This window comes from Mustela erminea, chromosome 9, assembly GCF_009829155.1.
Source record: "Mustela erminea isolate mMusErm1 chromosome 9, mMusErm1.Pri, whole genome shotgun sequence".
In the NCBI taxonomy this organism is placed as follows: domain Eukaryota; kingdom Metazoa; phylum Chordata; class Mammalia; order Carnivora; family Mustelidae; genus Mustela; species Mustela erminea.
Window position 1 is genome coordinate 101,520,076 of NC_045622.1, and position 21,136 is coordinate 101,541,211.

Below are 21,136 nucleotides of genomic sequence, written 5' to 3' on the forward strand. Positions count from 1 at the left end.
TGGAAGAGCAACTAACCTATGCCAGAAACGTAGTAAACACTAGTTTTTATTCTTAGTAGTAGTAGATTCGTTGTAGAGTCGGTGATCGCTGGAGGTTATCCTGGTGCTCTTCAGATCCTAGTACGTGGACAGGGATCTACCCAGGAAATTTCACCAAGATGTGCTGAGTACCAGCTGCATGCCAGAGGCTGTGATAGAAGCCTTTTCATATCTTGTCTCACCTAATGACACGACATTCAAGGTTGATACCATCGTCTTTACTGCAGAGACAATAAAATGAAGACTGAAAGGCCAGACTTACCCAAGATCACACAGTAAGTGCCAGAACCGAACTTTCAACTCATTTACATCTGATGCTGTGCTCTTTCTTTCTTCTTCTTATTTTTTTAAAGATTTATTTTATTTATCTGAGAGAGAGAGAGAGCACGTATGAATGGGGGTGAGGGGAAAGACAAAAAGAGAGGGAGAGAGACAATCTCAAGTAGACTTTTCTCTGAGAGCAGAGCCCTGTGCAGGGCTCCATATCAGGACCCATGAGATCGCGAGATCATGACCTAAGCTGAAACCAAGAGTTGGTCACTCAACCAAGTGAGCCACTCAGGCACCTCTCTTTCCTACTTTTAATGAATAGGATATTCAAACAACATGGAAGTTAATAAAATTTCAAAGCTTTTCTTTTTGCCTCTCTACCCACACTCCTATTTTTATTTTCCACAGAGAAACATCCACTGTTAAGAGTTTCGTCCAGGGGCGCCTGGGTGGCTCAGTCAGTTAAGTGTCTGCTTTCAGCTCAAGTCCGGATCCCAGACTCCATGCTCAGAGGGAGCCTGCTTCTCCCTTTGCCTGCAACTCCCCCTGCTTGGTTCACTCGCTCGCTCGCTCTCTGACAAATAAATAAATAAATAAATAAAATAAGGCTTCATTCGAGACTTTCCTATATGTTTGTGTGCCTAAAGACAGGTGCCTCTAGTTTGCACTTTCCTCCCTTCTTCCCTTCATTCCTCTCTTCTTCCCTCTCTTCCTTCTTTCCTTCCTTCCCTGAACAGTGATGGTTCTGTGTGTGTTGTTCTGAAACTTAGAAGTATACTTGGGACATCTGCCCAGATTAATCTTTATGCCTAGTATTCTGTCATGTGGCCCCACTGAATTTATTTCCTCTTTTTCTTATTGATAGACACTTTGGTTGTTTCCAATTTTCGCTTTTTCAGAAATGTTTTGTTGAATATCCTTTTGACCCTCTTTGTACATATGTGAAAGTAGCTCAGTAGTGTAGATTTCCAAAATTGGAATTGATTGATCAAGCAAATCTCCTTACAATATCATGTTGGATTTTGGTCCTGCCTAGATCACATGGCAGTGATATAGAGTATCTGTGATGTTTGTACCAGAAAAAGTGTAACAACAACACTAGGCTTATTCTCTCCCACTTCCAAACCAATTCCACCATACCCTGACAACCTGGGCCTATTCCGAAGTCAGAGAAGATGGAGAAGTCCTTTCATGAATTAGGGAGTGATAGGAAGTTATTACTACTTGGCCATTTCATTTACCCTCTTAGAATGAATGTCACTCAGTTGTTCTTTTATTTTTCTTTTATTTTTTTATTTGAGAGAGAGACAGAATGAGAGAGAGAGAGAGAGAGAGCATGAGAGGAGAGATGTCAGAAGCAGACTCCCTGCTGAGCAGGGAGCCCAATGTGGGACTCGATTCCAGGATTCCAGGATCATGACTTAAGCTGAAGGCAGTCACTTAACCAATTGAGCCACCCAGGAACCCCTTAGTAGTTCTTCTGGCTTCTTACTTACCTTTTGTCAATGGAATGGTGGGGAGTCGTGCTGAGTTCTGAGGGCTCATGCTTCCACTCTTATCCCCTGTGACTACCTTAGATTATGAACATGTATTGGCGGATGGGAGCTACAGCTTTCTATAGGGTATAGCCTGGGGTCTTGAAGTGAGATTATGCTACATACATAGGTAAGTCTCAGACCCTTGCTGTATTCTTACCCCTTTTTATCCACTGTTGTGCTGCAGATTGAAACATTAACATGAATTGAGCCATATGCCCATGGTTTTAGTAGCTGGCAGTGTGCTGAGAGCAGTGGTAAGAGACTTGTACAGAAGTTACAGAGATACTAGCAATAGGTTTGCAAAATTTTGGAAACTTTAAAATCACAGAACTTGTCACAGCAATTAACAAAAAGAAATGAATTCAAATTGTTAAGGAAGAAATAAAATTTTTACTATGTGTGGATGACATGATATTATATATAGAAAACCCTAAGGACTCCACCAAAAAATGCTGGAACTAATAATTTAAAAAAATTCCCACTTACAGTTGTACCCAAAATAATAAGATACCTGGGAATAAACCTAACCAAATAGGTGAAAGACCTTGAAAACACTGATGAAAGAAATTCAAGACAACACAAAGAAATGGAAAGACATTCCATGCTCATGGATTGGAAGTATAAATATTGTTAAAACGTCTATACTACCCAAAGCAATCGCACATTCAGTGGAATCCCTATCAAAACACCACCAGCATTTTTCATAGAGCTAGAACAAACAATCCTCAAATTTGTATGGAACCACAAAAGACCATGAACAGCCAAAGCATTCTTTTAAAAAAATTATTTATTTATTTGACAGATAGAGCACAAGTAGGCAGAGCAAGAGGGAGAGGGAGAGAGAGTAGCAGCTCCTCACCGAGCAGGGAGTCCAAAGTAGGACTCAATCCCAGGACCCCGAGATCATGACCTGAGCTGAAGGCTGACGCTTAACCAACTGAGCCACCCAGATGCCCTTAGCCAAACAAAGCAAAGTGGGAAGCATCACAATTCCGGACTTCAAGTTATATTCCAAAGATGTAGTAATCAAAACAGTATGGCAGTGGCACAAAATAGATGCATAGCTTAATAGAACAAAACAGAATATCCAGAAATAAACCCACAATTCTATGGTCAATTAATCTTTGACAGAGCAGGAAAGAATAATGAATGGGAAAAAGTCTCTTCAACAAATGGTGTTGGGAAAACTGGACAGTAACATGCAAAAGGGTGAAACTGGACCACTTTCTTACACCATACACAGAAACAAATCCAAAATGGATTAAAGACCTAAACGTGAGACATGAAACCATGAAAATCCTGGAGGGGAACAAAGGCAGTAGCCTCTTTGACATAAACCATAGCAACTTTTTCTAGACATGTGTCCTGAGGCAAGGGAAACTAAAGCAGAAATAAATTATTGGAATTTCATCAAAATAAAAAGCTTCTGCACAGCAAAGGATGCAATCAATAAAACTAAAAGGCAATTTATGGGATGGGGAAAGATACTTGCAAATGACATCTGATAAAGGGCTAATATCCAAAATACATAAAAAACTTAACAAATTCGACACTCACAAAACAATCTAATTTAAAAACTGGCAGAAAACATAGACATTTTTCCAGAGTAGACACACAGATGGCTAACAGATGCATGAAAAGATGCTCAACATAACTCATCATGAGGGAAATACAAATCACAACTACAATACCTGTCAGAATGGCTAAAATTAACAACTCGGGAGACAACAGATGTTGGCAAGGATGTGAAAAAGGTGAGCCCTCTCGCACTGTTGATGGGAATAAAACTGGTGCAGCCACTCTGGAAAACAGTATGGAGTTCCTCAACAAATTAAAAATAGAACTACCCAGTGATGCAGCAATTGCACGATTAGGTATTTACCCGAAGACTACAAGAACACTGATTCAAAGGGATACGTGCACCCCTATGTTTATAGCAGCCTTATTTACCATAGCCAAGATATGGAAGCATCCCAGGTGTCCATTAACTGATGAATGGATAAAGAAAATATGGAATATATATATATATAATGGAATATTACTCAGTCATAAAAAGAACGAAATCCTGTCATTTGCGATGGTGTGGATGGAGCTGGAGTGTATTAAGTGAAATAAGTCAGTCAGAGAAACACAAATACCATTTGATTTCACTCATATGTGGAATTTAAGAAACAAAACAAATAAGCAAAGGGAAAAAAATAAGAGAGTGTGAGAGAGAGACAAAGCAAGAAATAGACTCTTAACTATAGAGAACAATCTGATGGTTACTGGAGAGGGTATGGGAATGGGATTGGGATTAAGGACGGCACTTGATGTGATGAGTACTGGGTGTTGTATGAAAGTGTTGAATCACGACACTGTACACCTGAAACTAATATTACACTGTATTTTAACTAATTGGGATTAAAAACATAAAAAAAAGATCTAATACACAAAGCAAAATAAAATCAAAGATGTTTGTGAGAGCTGAGCAATAGGAATGGAGATTTGGAAGGAAATGAAATTATATGTAATAATTTATGTAATACTCAAGTAATATATTAGTAATATATGTGATACTACAGGACCACTTCTGACAGATCTTAACTTTTTTATTCCATGCCTTGTGGACTGAGACACCATGTATGACATATTGTGTTAGAAAATTGTTATGTGGAGATTCATTTCTGGGATGTCAGTGTGAACAGGGTCTAAGAGAAATGGATGAATGCTAGTTTAAAGTAGTAGAGGGAGGGGGTGCCTGGGTGGCTTAGTCAGTTAAGTGTCTGACTCTTGGTTTTGGCTCAGGTCATGCATGATCTTAGGGTCCTAGGATCAAGGCCCCATGTCTGGCTCTGCACTTAGCAGGGCATCTGCTGGCGATTCTCTTCCCTTTCCCTCTCCCTCTTCCTCTGCTCTCTCTCTTTCTCTAAAATAAATAAATAGGGTGCCTGCGTGACTCAGATGATTAAGTGTCTGCCTTCAGCTCGGGTCATGATCCCTGGGTCCTGGGACTGAGTCTGGCATCGGGCTCCCTGCTCAGTGGGGAGCCTGCTTCTCCTCTGCCTCTCTCTTTCCGTCTCTCATGAATAAATAAATAAAATCCTTAAAAAACATAATAAAAATAAAAAATAAATCTTTAAAAAAAAGTTTATTTTATTTTTCAGTGTTCCAAAATTTATTGTTTATGCACCACACCCAGTACTCCATGCAATATGTGCTCTCCTTAATACCCACCACCAGGCTCATCCAACCCCACTCCCCTCCAAAACCCTAAGTTTGTTTCTGAGTCCACAGTCTCTCATGGTTTGTCTCCCCCAGCAATTCCCCCTAGTTCACTTTTCCTTTCCTTCTCCTAATGTCCTCCATGTTATTCCTTATGTTCCACAAGTAAGTGAAACCATATGATAATTGACTCTTTCTGCTTGACTTATTTCTCTCAGCATAATCTTTTCCAGTCCCATCCATTTTGGTACAAAAGTTGGGTATTCATCCTTTCTGATGGAGACATAATACTCCATATATGGACCATAACTTCTTTATCCATTCATCTGTTGAAGGACATCTTGGTTCTTTCCACAGTTTGGCAATTGTGGCCATTGCCGCTATGAACATTGGGGTACAGATGGCTCTTCTTTTCACTAAATCTGTATCTTTGGGGTAAATACCCAGTAGTGTAATTGCAGGGTCATAGGGAAGCTCTATTTTTAATTTCTTAAGGAATCTCCACACAGTTTTCCAAAGTGGCTGCACCGGCTTGCATTCCCACCAACAGTGTAAGAGGATTCCCCTTTCTCCAGATCCTCTCCAACACTTGTTGTTTACTGTCTTGTTGATTTTGGCCATTCTAACTAGTGTAAGGTGGTGTCTCAATGTGGTTTTGATTTGAATCTCCCTGATGGCTAATGATGATGAACATTTTTCATGTGTCTGTTAGCCATTTGTATGTCTTAAAAAAAAGTAGTAAAGGGAGTACTGTTAAAATGGGGGAATGGGGCTTCCATATAGGACTGAGTTCAATTCCAAATACAATAAGGACAAATGGGCTATAGAGCCAGGAAGCAGAGTGAGGGAGTCAATGGATGGACTATTACTAGGTAATTCAAAGGTAGGGGGGTTCTTGGTTAAGTGACTTAACAGAATATATAACAGGTCCAATATGGGGAAGGAGGAACTTGATGAGATTATCAATGGTGGTCAGATTGCAAGGGTAGGGGATTGGATTAGCAGGGTTCTTGCCAAAAGTGTTTTCAGCAGGGCAAGGACAGGGCCCAAAGACAATTCCTTTTTGAAGACAGGGCTCAGAAGAGCCTGTCTAAAGTTTTAGTCAAGGAGCATCCTTTTCAGGAGCTCCATGGACCTTGTTCACAGTCAAATAGGCATAACTGGTCAGTATCATAAAAAAGAGTAATCATTTAGCGTCTTGCATGGGTTTTTAAGACATACAATAAATTAAGAAATATTTATTCAAGAAAATCTATTTGGTTAGAACAGCATGTCTATGGCATTTGAACCATGACTGGCTCCCTCCCTTCCCTGTCCCAGCTTAGCCCGAAGGAAACACTACCCCAGGACTCCAGAAAATAATACAATTCTCTCTATTCCCCCAACTCCCTATTCAGGGCAGTGATAGTTTTTCAGGAGGAGAAGACACACAACCAGTGTGTCCTTCCACATGAGCTACTTGTTGCAGAGACTAAGTTACAACAAGTGCAGCTGAGAGGTTGAGGTAGAGGTTCTGTCTCAGGGATGTATGCTATGAACATGGGGCCCAATTCCAGATTGTTTGTAGGGTAGAGATAACATGTTGCAAGAGGCAAACTGAGAAGACCAGAGGCTATTCTCCCACCCAGCACCTTCCTCCTAAACAAAGGGTGTACTCTTTACCGTTCCTGACCCAAGTGCAGAAAGCTGGCTCTGGGATTTTGCCGAGGGGAAGAGGCAGGCTCCAAAATGGAGAATTCTAAGATTCTTCCTTCAGGACAGACTATTTGAAACAGAATGTGGTGGAGTTCCAATCTAAGGATGCTCTTTGAAAGACAATGGAGGTTTTGGGAGAAAGCAATTAAGAAAAGGCTGGTAGCTTAATGAGTGATAAAGCTACCATGGACCAGCCAGTTTAGCAGAGAGAACCAGGGAAAGAACAGACAGAACAAACCTCAAACACTGACCTCAAAAACTACCCCAGCAAAGGAGTACAAATTTAACTGGATTAGACTGTGGAGCAATTTATGTCCCAGGGAATTGTCACAAAGAATAGCCAATAAATTGGTAATTAGTGGAGCCTACGAGGTGGAAGTGATCAAGGAAAGAGAGAGTGGAAGAGACCCCTGCTAAAATGTACTGTCATCCTAGGATAACTGTGTGCATGCCCAATACTGTGGCTTCTGAAGAGCAACATCAGAGACTTCACAGTGTGGATGAAGTAGACTTCACTAAAAGACTCCAGCCAGTTGATAAACAAATAGGCAAACAATAATAACAAACTCTGGAGGAACAGGGAAGGGGCGGGTATCCAGAGTAGCTATGATATATTATTTGGAGTGTCTAATTTCAACAAAAATTATGTAACAAAGAAATGGGAAAATGTGAACTTATACATAGGATAAAAAGTAAGCAGTAGAAACTACCTGTGAGGACAGATGTCAGACTTAACAGAGATTTCCAAGTAGCCATATTCAAAGAACTAAAGGAAATCATGCTCAAAGAAATAAGAGAATATGATGACAATCTGTCACCATGTAGAGAATATAAATAAAGAAATAGTATTTATAAAAAGGAACTAATGGATTTTGTGAAGTTAAAAAGTACAATACCTGAAGTAAAAAAACTCACTGGAGAGGTTCAACAGTAGATTTGAACTGGTAGAAGAAAGAATTAGTGAGCTTGAAGATAGATCAAGAGATTATTGAGAAAACAAAACAAAATAAAACAAAACCAACAGGAAAAAGAAGAAGAAGAAAAATGAACAGAGCCTTAGAAGAAATCTGGAATGAATATAATGATATTAGACAAAATAAGTTTTATTTTTTTTTCTAAGATTTTATTTATTTGTCAGAGAGGAGAGAGTGAGAACAAGCAGGAGAAGCAGCAGGAAAAGGGAGAATCAGGCTCTCCACTAATCAGGGAGCCCAGTGAGAGACTTGATCCCAGGACACCAGGATCATGACCTGAGCCCAAACCAGATGCTTAACTGACTGAGCCACCCAAACAACCCAGTAAAAGAGGTTTTAAAACAAAAAAATGTAACTAGAGATAAAGAGGAGAATTTTTGTAATGAAAAAAGGACCAACCTGTCAGGAAGATATAACAATAAATATATATACCTAACAACAGAGCCCCAAAATATATGAAGCAAAAACTGACAGAAAATAAAGGGAAAGATAAGCAATCTGAGAATAACTGTTACAGACTTCAATACTTCTCTTTCAATAGTGGGTAGACTAACTAGGTGGAAGATCAACAGGAAACTAATCCTAACAGATATCTATAGCACACTGTCCAAGAGTAGAGAATATAAATTCTTCTCAAGTGCACATAGAGCATTCTCTGGGATAGACAATATACTAGATTATAAAACAAACCTCAGTTAATTTAAAAGGACTGAAATTGTTCAATGTTCTCCAACTACAATGACATGAAATTAGAAATCAACAACTGAAAGAAATTTGGGAAATTTGCAAATATATGGAATAAACACTTTCCTTAGTAACCAATAGGTCAAAGAAGAAATGACAGGAGAGACTAGAAAATATATTGAAATGAATGAAAATGAAGACACAATATAACAAAATCTATGGGGTACAGCTAAAGCAGTGCTGAGAGGAAAATTACAGCTATAATCCCCTGTATCATAAAAGAGAAATGCTCTCTAATCATTATAACTTAAGCTTCTACCTTAAGACATTTAAGGAAAAAGAGAGGCACACCAAAATTAAAGCAAGCAAAAAAAAAAAAAATAATAAAAAATAAATAAAAAATAAAAGGAAATAATAAAGATTAGAGTGGAAAAGAAACAGAATAGAAAAACTGTAGAGAAAAATCAACAACCTAAATGTTGGTTCCTTGAAAAGATCAACAGAATTGACAAACTTTTTAACTACCTTGACCAAGAAAAAAAAGAAGCTTCAAATTACTAAAATCAAGAATGAGAGAGGAGACATTATCATTGACTTCATGGAGATAAACAGATGCAGAAAAAAAAACCATTTGAGAAAATCCAATACCCTTTCAGGATAAAAACACTCAACAAATTAGGAATAGAATGGAATTTCCTCAACCTGGTGAAAGGAGCTATGAAAACCCACAGCTAACATAATACTTTTAATGGTGAAATATTAAATGACCTAAATTAAGGAAAAAGAAAAGAATATGTGCTTTCATAACTTTTATTGTACTGGAGTTTCTATCCAGGGCAATTTGGGAGAGGGTGGGAAGGAAGGAATCCAGATTGTAAAGAAGGAAGCAATATGACCCTGTGTTCCTAATGAATCCATTAAGAACTGTTAGAAGTGGTAAAGGAATTCAGCAAGTTTGCAAGATATAGTGTGTACAGAAATCGAATGTATTTCTACCATTGAATTGTATACTTTGAGTGAGTGAATAGTATAGTATGATTTATATATTAAAAAATCAGTTGTATTTCTATATACTTGCAATGACCATTCCTAAAATGAAGTTAAGAAAATTCCATTTACAGTAGCATCAAAAAGAACAAAATATTTTAGAATAATTTTAAAAAAAGGAGTGCAGAATTAATACCCCAAAACTAGAACACGTTGTTGAAAGAAATAAGAGATCTAAGTAAATTAAAAGATGTCCCATATTCATGAATAGGAAAGTTTGATATTTTTAAAATGACGATGCTCTCCAAATTGGTCTACAGATTTGATGTAGTCCTTATCAAAATCCAAAATCTGACTTCTGGGAAGATCTGGAGAAGCTGATCCTAAAATGCACATGGAAATTCAAGAGACAAAGAATAGCTAAAACACTAGATATAGGGAGATGGAGAGGAGAAGGGAGTGGAGGGAAATTGGAAGGGGAGGTGAACCATGAGAGACTATGGACTCTGAAAAACAACCTGAGGGTTTTGAAGGGGGGGTGGTGGGAGGTTGGGGGAGCCAGGTGGTGGGTATTATGGAGGGCACATATTGCATGGAGCACTGGGTGTGGTGCAAAAACAACGAGTTCTGTTACGCTGAAAAGAAATAATAATAATAAAAAAAAAGAATAGTAAAGTTGGAGGACTCATGATTCTTAATTTCAAAACTTACTACAAGTCTACAGTAATCAAAAGAGTGTGGGACCTGGCAAAGAATAGGCATATAGACCAATGAAGTAGAATTGAAAGTCCAAAAATAAACCCATACATTTATGGCCAATTGATTTTTTATAAGGATGCCAAGATTATTTAATAGGGAACAGTCTCTACAACAAATGGTGTTAAGACACTTGGACATCCACACACACAAAAAAGAGGAAGAGCACACAAGCAGAAGGAGCAGAAGGCAGAGGGAGAAGCAGGCTCCCCACTCAACTAGGAGCCCAAGGTGGGACTCGATCCCAGGACTCCAGGATCATGACCTGAGCCCATGGCAGATGCTTAACAGACTGAGCCACCCAGGTGTTCCTAAATAAATAAAATCTTTAAAAAAAGAAGTTCCAAAATTAATTGTGGTGATTGTTGTACAACTCCATGAATAAACTAAAAGTCATTGAATTGTACACTTTAAATGGGTGATGTGAAACAATAGAAAAAATATGTATGTTAGTCTCTGCCCCTGGTCCCTGGCATGGGAACAATACCCTTATAATTTTTCTAAGTGATAGGAGGACTAGGAGAATCTTTTGTTCTAAAATTTGGTCTTTGACCTGATTCTCCACAAGAGTCCCTAAATCCGTTGGAATTTCCTGGGTCATAACAATGTCTTTTGTTTGAATGGGGTGACTTTTGGTGGGTTCCCAGACCCACCCAGGGGGCTGGTCGTCAGAAAGATCAAGCTATGATTAGAAGCTTGGAATTTTAAGCCCCACTGACCATTCTCCAGAAAGGGGAGAAGGGCTGGAAATCAAATCATGATGAACCTTCCATAAAAATCCTAGTAGTATGGAGTTTTCAGGCCTTCAGGATTGGTGAACACATCTCCCTGCTGGTAGGGTGGTCCACCCCAACTCCACTCCTGCACTTGGGACTGCTCGACCTCACCCTATAGAGCTCTTAGTTTGGCTGTTCATCTGTATCCTTTATTTTTTATAAACAGGTAAACTTAAGTGTTTCCCTGAATTCTGTGAGTTCTAGCAATCAGATCCAACGGTGGGTGGACAGATCATGGGAGCCCCTGGTTTGTAGCCAAGTAGGACAGAAGTTGTGGGTAACTTGGGACCTATTTAGGATTGGTGTTGAACTAAGGCAAAGGTAGTCTTGTGGAACCAAGCTTTTCACCCATGGGGTACGTGCTAACTCTGATTAGTGTTAGAAATGAACTGAATTTTAGGACACCCAGCTGATGTTGCCAGGAATTGCTTGGTGTGGGAAAGATCCCCAAACATCTGGGGTCAGAAGGGTTGTGAGTGTAGTGGTGTGAGGGTAAAGGAGAAACACAGGAGCAGAAGGGTGATGTTCCTACTTAGGTAAATTATAGGATATGTGAATTATAGTGCTATAAATACAATTGTTGAAATTGTTCATACTTAGAGATGTGAAGGTAGGGAGAGTAATCGTTAATTTGCACAGCTGGCTGGCCCTGTCCTATATTATGTATATACACCTCTAAGCTTCCTTCCTTCACCAAATTGTACTTTTCTATTTCAGCAAATAACCACACTAAGTTCCCTCAAGGTACTGCTCTCTGCCAGCCAATAGCTTCATTTAGGCAGCACTACCATCTAAATATGGCAATGTTTGTGTAATTCCTTTAGCTGGTTTTTTGCATACTTGCCTTTATTTATAAAAGGATAGTGGAAAATGGTAAAAGTAAGGGCTGATGTTAATGATTTTACAGTCGAGACAAAGAAGATATCATTTGGTAGGCCAAAAACAGTAAATTTGATGCTTATTGAATTTAAGCAAGTCTGTCAACTGTGTTCAATTATAAAGGAAAACAACACAATTTAAAACACATGTACAAAATGCTTTAAGTAACTTGTCATAGTTTGTGGCTAAAAGGTAGGGTACGGTGATAGAACAATGTGTAGATCTTGACAATTAGGTTTAGTAGAATATTATTTTGAGACACTGATTTTGTTTTTCTGATTATTATTTTTTTTTACTCAGGGGTCCTTTCCGGTTCAAACTAGACCCCTTGGCAGCCGTGCCTCAGGCTAGGGGTGTTGCAGCATAGTGCAGATACCAAAAAAGTCAATCCCTGGCCTTTGAGGTTTAAAATATGTTTTAGAAACCCAAGGCAGAGATAAAACTTTGTGATAAGAAGCTTTTGAACTTCAAAAGCTAGAACCATCAATAACCCAGGGCAGAAACTGAAGCGGCAACCACAGGCATATAAGAATTTGTGATCAGTCGGAGTCAGGTTTTCTAGTGGCTTTCTTTCTCTCAGAGACTAGATAAAAGTTCCCTGGGCCTAAGGAGAAGAAAGAGCAGAAGTAAGTTTAGAGGCTGGTGAATCCCTAGGAAGGAATCCTGTAGCCCAGTCCCTAGAGGTCCTGTACCTCCCGAGGCGTAGGAACAATTGAGAAGGGCCGTAAGATGTCTCAGTAAAAGCCGCAAAGACCACGCCAGACGACCAGGCGACATCCCCTTCTGTCCCATCTGTGCTTGCTGACGCTCTCTAACCCCTGAGAAAGGGACGGAGTGTGTGCATGGGTGGGTGCTGGGGAGGCGGACTCTTAAATTGACCGATAATGCCCAGATTTGACAGAAAGGATGTTTCAGCCATCTGGCAGAGGAGGAGCTCAAAAGAGAATTTGCCAGTTTTGGGGGGCGGGGGTAGTCACACTTCTTGTACAGGTGAGTTTGGGGCCCTTACATAAGCACCTATTCTGACTGGGCTGAGCAGGGGCATCAGAGAGCTTCACGGAGGGAACCTCACAGACCAACAAACTGTTTGCAATGATTTCTTGGGTTACAGGCTTCTTTATCAAGGGAGAGACCAGCACTGTTTAAATCCTCTTTCCACAAATTATTCATGAGCGTTGAAAAGACATTTCACAGTTATACAATCTCTTGCTCTATCCTTTGCACAATTACTATTAGATCTTTCTATCCGACATCAAAGTTAAATTTTCTCTTTACCAAATAACATTTAAAGTAAATCAGATGAACAAGTTAATAGCAGAAAATTGAATTTAATTGTCAATATTTAAAGTGTAATTTATTTTGAATACTTTAAATATTCACAGATACATTATATAACATTCAGATATAAAATCAAATTAAGCAATTATGTCATATTTGAGCCTTTATAATTCTTTTTAGGTCTCTGAATTGTATCCCTCCCCTTCCTCCTTTCCTTCCAAGCAAATAAAACATGTGAGTTTGAACTTCAAATTTCAGGCGTTACACTTTCCAAAACGTGTTCCAGGAAACCATTTCCAGGAAAGGCAAGGATTGCCTGAATGGGGAAATAACTTTCCTGCTCACTCTCCATCCCAGAATATCTAAATAAAAAAAGATCAGTGGGGCGCCTGGGTGGCTCAGTGGGTTAAAGCCTCTGCTTTTGGCTCAGGTCATGATCCCAGGGTCCTAGAATCGAGCCCCGCATCAGGCTCTCTGCTCAGCGGGGAGCCTGCTTCCTCCTCTTTCTCTACCTGCTTCTCTGCCTACTTGTGATCTCTGTCTGTCAAATAAATAAATAAAATCTTAAAAAAAAATAAAAAAGATCAAGACACTGAATCTTTCAGTAGTTTATCTATTTTTATTACAGATTTGGCCTATCCAATTGCAGTATGAATTAGAAATGGATAAAAACACTGCAGTCAGTTCATTTACTACCTCAACCAAAGGCAGGGCATAGTGGAAATAATGCTGGATTTTGAGTCTACATACCAGGTTTTGGTTTCATTTCTTTGTCATTTTATGGTATTTGTCTTTGTGTATATATACATTTTAAAGTACTTAGAAAGTTTTTAAAGTTTTGCATTTTAAAGTATTTAGAAACATTTTAAAGTATTTTAAAGTATTTAAAGTATTTTAAAGTATTAAAAGTATATATTTTAAAGTATTTAGAAACTATTTAGAAACTAGACAATGCTGATGTCAGTGGTGCACAGGTCACACACTTAGTGGTGTGATCTAAGAAGGCTCCTGAGTGCCTCCCTCCAATGTCACCTGTGTTTTTCCCCCCATGAGAAGCGCTATCCCAAACTTTCTGTCAGTTACACTTTGCTTCATTTTAAATAGTTTTACCATCTGTGAATGCATTTCTAAACATTATGTTTGTTTAGTTTTGCCTGTTTTAAAATTTTATACCAATGGAATAATACTGTGTGCATCCTTCTGTTACTTATTTCTGTCCTTACTTCACCCAAGCTTATGTTTTAGAGACACGTTCATGTTGGTATGTGAACCTGTAGTTCACTTGTTCCTGCTGCTGGTGATGTCTGTTGTGTGACTGTGCCCTATTGTGTTCATCCATTTCTACTGTTATAGACATCTGTGTTCCTTCCGGTTTTTTGCTGTGACAAACAATGCTGCTGTGAGCATGTTTCACAATGCAGTGTGCAAGAATTTCTCTAGATTACATGCCTACTCATAGAACTGCTGGCTCAACTTGTTTTGTTTAAAGATGTATTTATTTATTTGAGAGAGATGCAAGTGGGGTAGAAGCAGAGGGTGAGAATCCCAAGCAGACGCCCTACTGAGGGGCTCTGTCTCACCACCCTGAGATCATGACCTGAGCCAAAATCAAGAAGGGGAAGCTTAACCAAGTGAGCCACCCAGGTGCCCCTGCTGGCTCAACTTTTAAATTTGATGTCTTATTGTGGTCAAAGTGGTTGGTACAATTTACACACAGACATTACTGACATGTCTTATTTTTTAAAGGATTTTGTTTACTTATTTGAGAGAGAAAGGGAGAGAGGCTATGGAGAGAAGGGGCAGAAGGAGAGGGAGAAGCAGACTCCTTGCTCAGCGAGGAGCCCAACATGGGGTTCGACCCCAGGACCCTGAGATCATCACCGGAGCTGAAGGCAGACGCCTAACTGATTTAACCACCCAGGAGCCTCTAGATTGTCTGATTTTCTAATTTTTGCTGTTTTGGAGGGTATAAAAGTATATGTCGGCAGGCGAGAATTCTACCACTGAACCACCCATGCTAAAAGTATATGTCGGGATTTCAATTTTCATCTCCTTAATTGTCAATGAGGCTTTCAAATGTTTATTGGCCAACCAAGTATAGCACGTCTTATCAGCTGTGATAACTTAGATGTGTTGCTTAATTTGGATCTTCTTTTCTTCATCAGGAAATCCAGGAGGGTAATGACATATACCCACAAGATAATGCCCTTTGGAGGAAGAACCTGCCATGGTCAAATGACATTTGCTTAGCTTACTTTTAGATAACATTTTGACTAGTATTGCTCTGAGGAGTAGATCTCTGGGGGATACATCTCCAGATGATGCAGCGGTCAATGGAGAGATGACAGGTTCAAAGATACAACCTAGGGAAAGGAGAGGGCTGTATCAGTCTGGTTAAGAAAGCAAAACAAGGGGTGGCTGGGTGGCTCTGTCGGTTGAGTGTGCAATTCTTGGTGTCGGTTCGGTCTTGATTTCACTCTTGTGGGTTCCAGCCCCTGGTTTGGGCATGGAGCCTACTAGAAAGAAAGAAAGAAAGAAAAGAAAGGGAAGAAAAGAAGGAAGGAAGGAAGAAAGGAAGGATAGAAAAGAAAGAAAGAAAAGAAAGAAAGAAAGGAACCTAATGTTCATTGTTTAATTTAAGGTGACATTAACAGCTTTAATAAACAAACCCTAAATTTCAGTGGCTTAACAAAGTAAGTAAACCAGACTATACATCTGGTTCCTGTGTTCCCATTCGGAAGGCAGTTCTTCTCCACCGATGTAGGAAACCGGTGGCCCCACTATGCCCTAGGGCCATAGAGTCTCCTGCTTCCGCTGGCACAGAGGAAACAAGAGTCAGGAGGTGCCAACATCCACCCACTTCTTTCAAGTGTATGCCTGGAAATGAAATGTCTCTTCTCATCACATTCCTTTGGTGAGACCTGGTCACATGGCCACATCCAGATGTGAGGAGGCCACAGAAGTATAGTCCTGGCTGGGGTTGCTCCCTGCCAGCAACAACGGGACTTTATGGAAGGGAAGCCACAGTCAGACACGGTGTTAATCCACGCCCAGCGCAGGCGGCATGGCCATTCTCTCCTTCCATCCCCGCTTCGGCAATGGGATTCCCCCGTTCCTGTTGATTCTCCTCTTCCTGCTCATTTTATTTTATTTTATTTTTTAGATTTTACTTATTTACTTGAAAGAGAGAGAAATCACAAGTAGGCAGAGAGGCAGGCAGAGAGAGAGGGGGGAAGCAGGCTCCCTGCCCAGCAGAGAGACTGATGCTGGGCTCCATCCCAGGACCCTGAGATCCTGAAGGCAGCGGCTTAACCCCCTGAACCACCCAGGCACCCCTTCCTGCTCATTTTAATGTAGATCACGCAGTGCTGAGAAAGAATCAGGGAAGAAAACCCATCGTTTTCTCACTTCTTGGCTTTTGCCATGCTTTATCCTCTGCTAAGGACCCTCTCCCAGACTAAACTGTGAGCTCGGGGAGAAACACTGCGTACTGTTTTCACTCAAGAATTTAGAGCTGGATCAAGGAATGTGAATCAGTGCTTCTCAAACCTTTTTTTGTTGTTTTGTTATAAAATTCTTATTTATTTTTAAAGTTTCTTTTCTGTGCTTCTCAAACCTTAATATGCACACCCATCCCCTGGGGATCTTGTGAAACAGTGGATTCTGATTTAACAGGTCTGGGGCAGGCCCCCAGATTCTGCATTGCTCAAAAGATCTCCGGTGATGACAGTGCCCCTGGTCCAAGAAGAACAGTCATGTAGAAGCCCGCCGTTCATTTACTGACGAGATCTTTATTGAGTGCCTACAGTGTGCCCGGCATTGAGGCGACAACAGTGAATGGACTGGGATAGTAATTTGCCACGCCTCAGGTTGCAAGTCTATACGTATTTGTTCAACATTTATGTAGTTAATTAAAACAGGTTTTTAAAAATTTTTATTTATTTATTTGAGAGAGAAAGAGAGAGAGAGAGAGAGAGAGCACACAAGCACAGAGAGGGGCAGAGGGAGAGGGAGAAGCAGGCTCCCTGCTGAGGAGGGAGCCCAAGACGGAGCTCGAACCCAAGACCGTACAATTGCTCCAGTCCTGACCTCGACAGTAGGCAGGTACCAGAAACTCAGTTTATATGTTAAAGTTTATACATTAAAGGAATGTGGAGCATAGGAGGGACTTTAGGAAACACTGGCTTAATGAAAGGGGAGAGAAGTAGAAGAGTTTCACACTCAGTTTCCTGAAAAGGATTGAGTTAGTTTTTTTTTTTTTTTAGATTTTATTTATTTATTTGACAGACAGATCACAAGTAGGCAGACAGGCACGCAGAGAGGCGGGGAGGAAGCAGGCTCCCTGCTGAGCAGAGAGCCCGATGTTGGGCTCGATCCCAGGACCCTGAGATCATGACCTGAGCCGAAGGCAGCGGCTTAACCCGCTGAGCCACCCAGGCGCTCCAAGTTAGTTCTAGGATAAAGTATCAGAATCAAACATGCTCAGTACGAAAGTTTTGGAGACTTTTTGAGAGAAACAGGATGATATTTTCCTCCATTGCGCGCCCGCTCTCACACAGCCGTCACTCAGACGTCTGTGTGTTCTTTTGGGCCACTTGTTTTGTTACAGGGCCGCGGTCGCGCTCTGGACCTTCCCGCCTGCTGCTGTCCGTGTTCTTATGTCGACCCCTAAGATCATGGCCTGAGCTGAAATCAAGAGTAGGGTGCTTGGGCGCCTGGGTGGCTCAGTAGGTTAAGCCTCTGCCTTCAGCTCAGGTCATGATCTCAGGGTCCTAGGATCGAGCCCCGCATCAGGTTCTCTGCTCAGCAGGGAACCTACTCCCCCACTCCCCCATGCCTGCTTCTCTGCCTACTTGTGATCTCTCTGTCAAATAAATAAATAAATAAAATCTTTAAAAAAAAAATACTGTTGTGACAAACCAGTATGTATAGCAAGATTTTCTGTATTTAGAATAGTTTCCTTTAAGGTAGATCTGAATGAAAAAAAAAAAAAAAGTGTCTTTTAAATAACCTCAGGCCAGAAATCTCAGACTGAAGCTGACTCAGCTCCAGTTAGGACTTTGTGAAAGTTTGAGAGCGTGCCTTCCAGTCCAGTGGTCGGCCTTGAATTAGGTCAAGTTCAGCTCCTTCATTCGTGTGATTCTCTAAAACACATAGACTCAACCATATTACATGCATATTTAAAGACATTTAGGCCAAATGTAATTTTTTTTTTTGGAATCGGTCTCCTAAAGCACATTGTCTTATATGATGCTGTAACAGCAAATATCAAACACACATGCACACATGTGGCCTGGAGAATTATGAGGCATGCGCATACGTCTGTCTAGAAAATAGATGTATGAGGAAAGGTCTCTCTTGAGCCTGAGGCTTTATTTAATGGGGCAGCTCAGCCGATGCAGCAGTAATAAGAAATGGGACTTCTATTCTGGCCCTCTTTCTTTTTGAAACGGGACTAAGAAGAAAGAACTGAGCCCCTCATAGCTTACCCCTACCTCCTTAAGTCAGTGACAAGACAGAAATGATTCTGCTGCCCCTTGTCCCATGTCTCTTGGAAATTGTGTTGAACTGCCAGTAGAGGACTCAGCTCGTGGCTCTGGTGTGGAAGAGATATCCCTGGTTTTGGTGGGGAAATCCCGACACTGAATACTCACTCTCTCACTGTATAGTTTTAGGTAAAAATTTTTAAAATATTTTATTTATTTATGAGAGAGAGAGAGGAAGAGAGAAAGAGAGAACACAAGCTGGGGGAGCAGCAGAAGAGGGCAGGGGGAAGCAGGTGCTCTACGGAGCAGGGAGCCCGACGCTAGGTTCGATCTCAGGACCCTGAGATCGTGATCTCAGCAGAAGGCGGCTGCTTAAGCGACTGAATCACTCAGGTGCCCTTAGGTAACTTATTATTACTGAGTCACTTTGTTTGTAAAACAAGATCATCATAACAAGGACTGCCTCACGATCTGGATGCAAACATTCAACACCATAATGGATATGAAGATGGTTTTAAAAATTTCAGTTCTCTGGACTAAGAATGCTATTTGCTGTTCCTTCCCTACTTCTTGCACCTCCTTCAGAACCAGGGCTGCTCTCCATTCAGTCAATTCACAGTGTGATTTGGAAGAGGCTCTGCCTTCCTCATTCCAACAAATAACCTTGCAGCACTCAGCAGGGAAAGATACTGACCTGGAGCTTCCTTTTCAGTGCGTCCTTGACCTCCTTGTTGCGGAAGCTATAGATGAAGGGGTTGAGCATGGGAATTATGATGGTGTAGAACACGGACACTATTTGGCCATTGGTGTCATTAGTGGACCCATGAGGCTGGACATAGGTGAAAACCACAGTGCCATAGAAAATGGCAATGGCCAGGAAGTGGGAGGCACAGGTGGAGAGGGCCTTCTCCCGTCTAGCTGCTGAGCGCATCCTCCCAATGGCCACCAAGACCAAGCTGTAGGAGGTGAGGATGACTGCAGCAGGCAGAAGGGTAACCAGAGCGGAGAAGATGTAGAGGACCACTCCTGCTGTGGCTGTGTTGGCACAAGCCAGGCGGAGAAGGGGGGGGATGTCGCAGAAGTAGTGTGTTACTTGGTTGGGTCCACAGAAAGGCAGAGCAAAGACATTCCCAGTCTGTATAGCAGAGTTGGCACCACCGAATGCATAGGAAGCCGCTACCAGCTGGAGACAGGTCTCCTTGGTCATGACCGAACCATAACGGAGGGGTTGGCAGATGGCCACGAAGCGGTCATAAGCCATGGAGGCCAGCAGGAAGCTCTCGGCTGTCACGTGCACCACAAAGAAGGTCAACTGGACCACACAGCCCTCGAAAGAGATGGACTTGTCTGAGGCCAGGAAGTTGGCTAAGAGCTTGGGTGTGACCACAGAAGAGTAACAAATGTCAAGAAAAGAGAGGACGCTGAGGAAGAAATACATGGGGCTATGGAGACGGGAGTCCGTGAAGATGAGTGCCATCATTCCCAGGTTGCCCATCACTGTGATGACGTAAATAAGCAGGAAGGTTACAAATAGAAGCTCCTGGAGATCTGGATAACCGGAGAATCCCAACAAGATGAACTGGGTGACTGGGGTGTGGTTTCCACTGGCAAGGGCTAGTTCTCCAGGTGTCATCTGCAGAGGTGACAAGTGATAATCACTCAAATGGGAATTACCTGAGCATGTCCACTGCGGTGCATAGGACAATGAGGGAGAGTATAAGCAGGTATAAGGCTTCTTGTACAAGATGCTAATAGGAAGCATGGTGCATAGTGGAAAGGACATGAACTGGGAAGCCTGACAGATTCTGATTATAGCACTAACTAGTTTTGTCCCCTTGGATAAGCTGTATTGATGCACTTTAGGTTTCTTGTCATGAAGGGAAGAAAGTATGCCTACTTTTCAGGGTTGCTGCATGGCCCAAATGAAAAAAGGAATGTAAAATATCTGAACGTCTAGAACACAGTAAGTGATCAATGAGTTATGAGGCCTCTTCCCCAATTTCTAGTGCCTGTATCTATACATATGCTTATGACTGGATTTGACAATTTTTTCATTCATTTTAAAAATCCAGATATAATTCACATTCACCATTTTAGGGACACCTGAGTGTCTCAGTCGGTTAAGCGTCTGACTCTCGATTCCAGAACAGGTCATGATTTTGGGGTCCTGGGATTGAACCCCATGTTGGGCTCGGTGCTCAATGGGGAGTCTGCTTGAGATTCTCTCCCTCTGCCCGTGCCTGCCCTGGGTTCTCTCTCTCTCTCTAAAACAAACAAACAAACAAACAAATAAACAGCTAGATAGTTAGACAGCTAAATAAATAAATAAGTAAAATCTGTAAAAAAATAAAGTGTATGATTCACTGGCCACACAACCAGCCCCACTATTTAACTGCAGAACACTTTTATCTCCCAACAAAGAAAACCACGTGGCCACTGGTAGGCACCCCCCATTCTACCCTTCCCCCAGCTCCTGAAAATCATTCATCTACTTTCTGTCTCTTTAGATTCGTCTGTTCTGGGCATTTCATATACATGGATTCATACAATTAGTGGCTTTTTGTGTCTGG

General features: G+C 41.1%; 1 protein-coding gene across 1 annotated transcript; it reads right to left on the minus strand.

Moving 5' to 3' along the window:
* Positions 1–19,239: 19,239 nt before the first annotated feature.
* On the minus strand, positions 19,240–20,349 carry LOC116599378 (olfactory receptor 1052-like). The gene has a single exon (XM_032359193.1). The coding sequence runs from the start codon at positions 20,347–20,349 to the stop codon at positions 19,240–19,242; it is 1,110 nt and encodes a 369-aa protein (XP_032215084.1).
* Between the last annotated feature and the right edge of the window lie 787 nt (positions 20,350–21,136).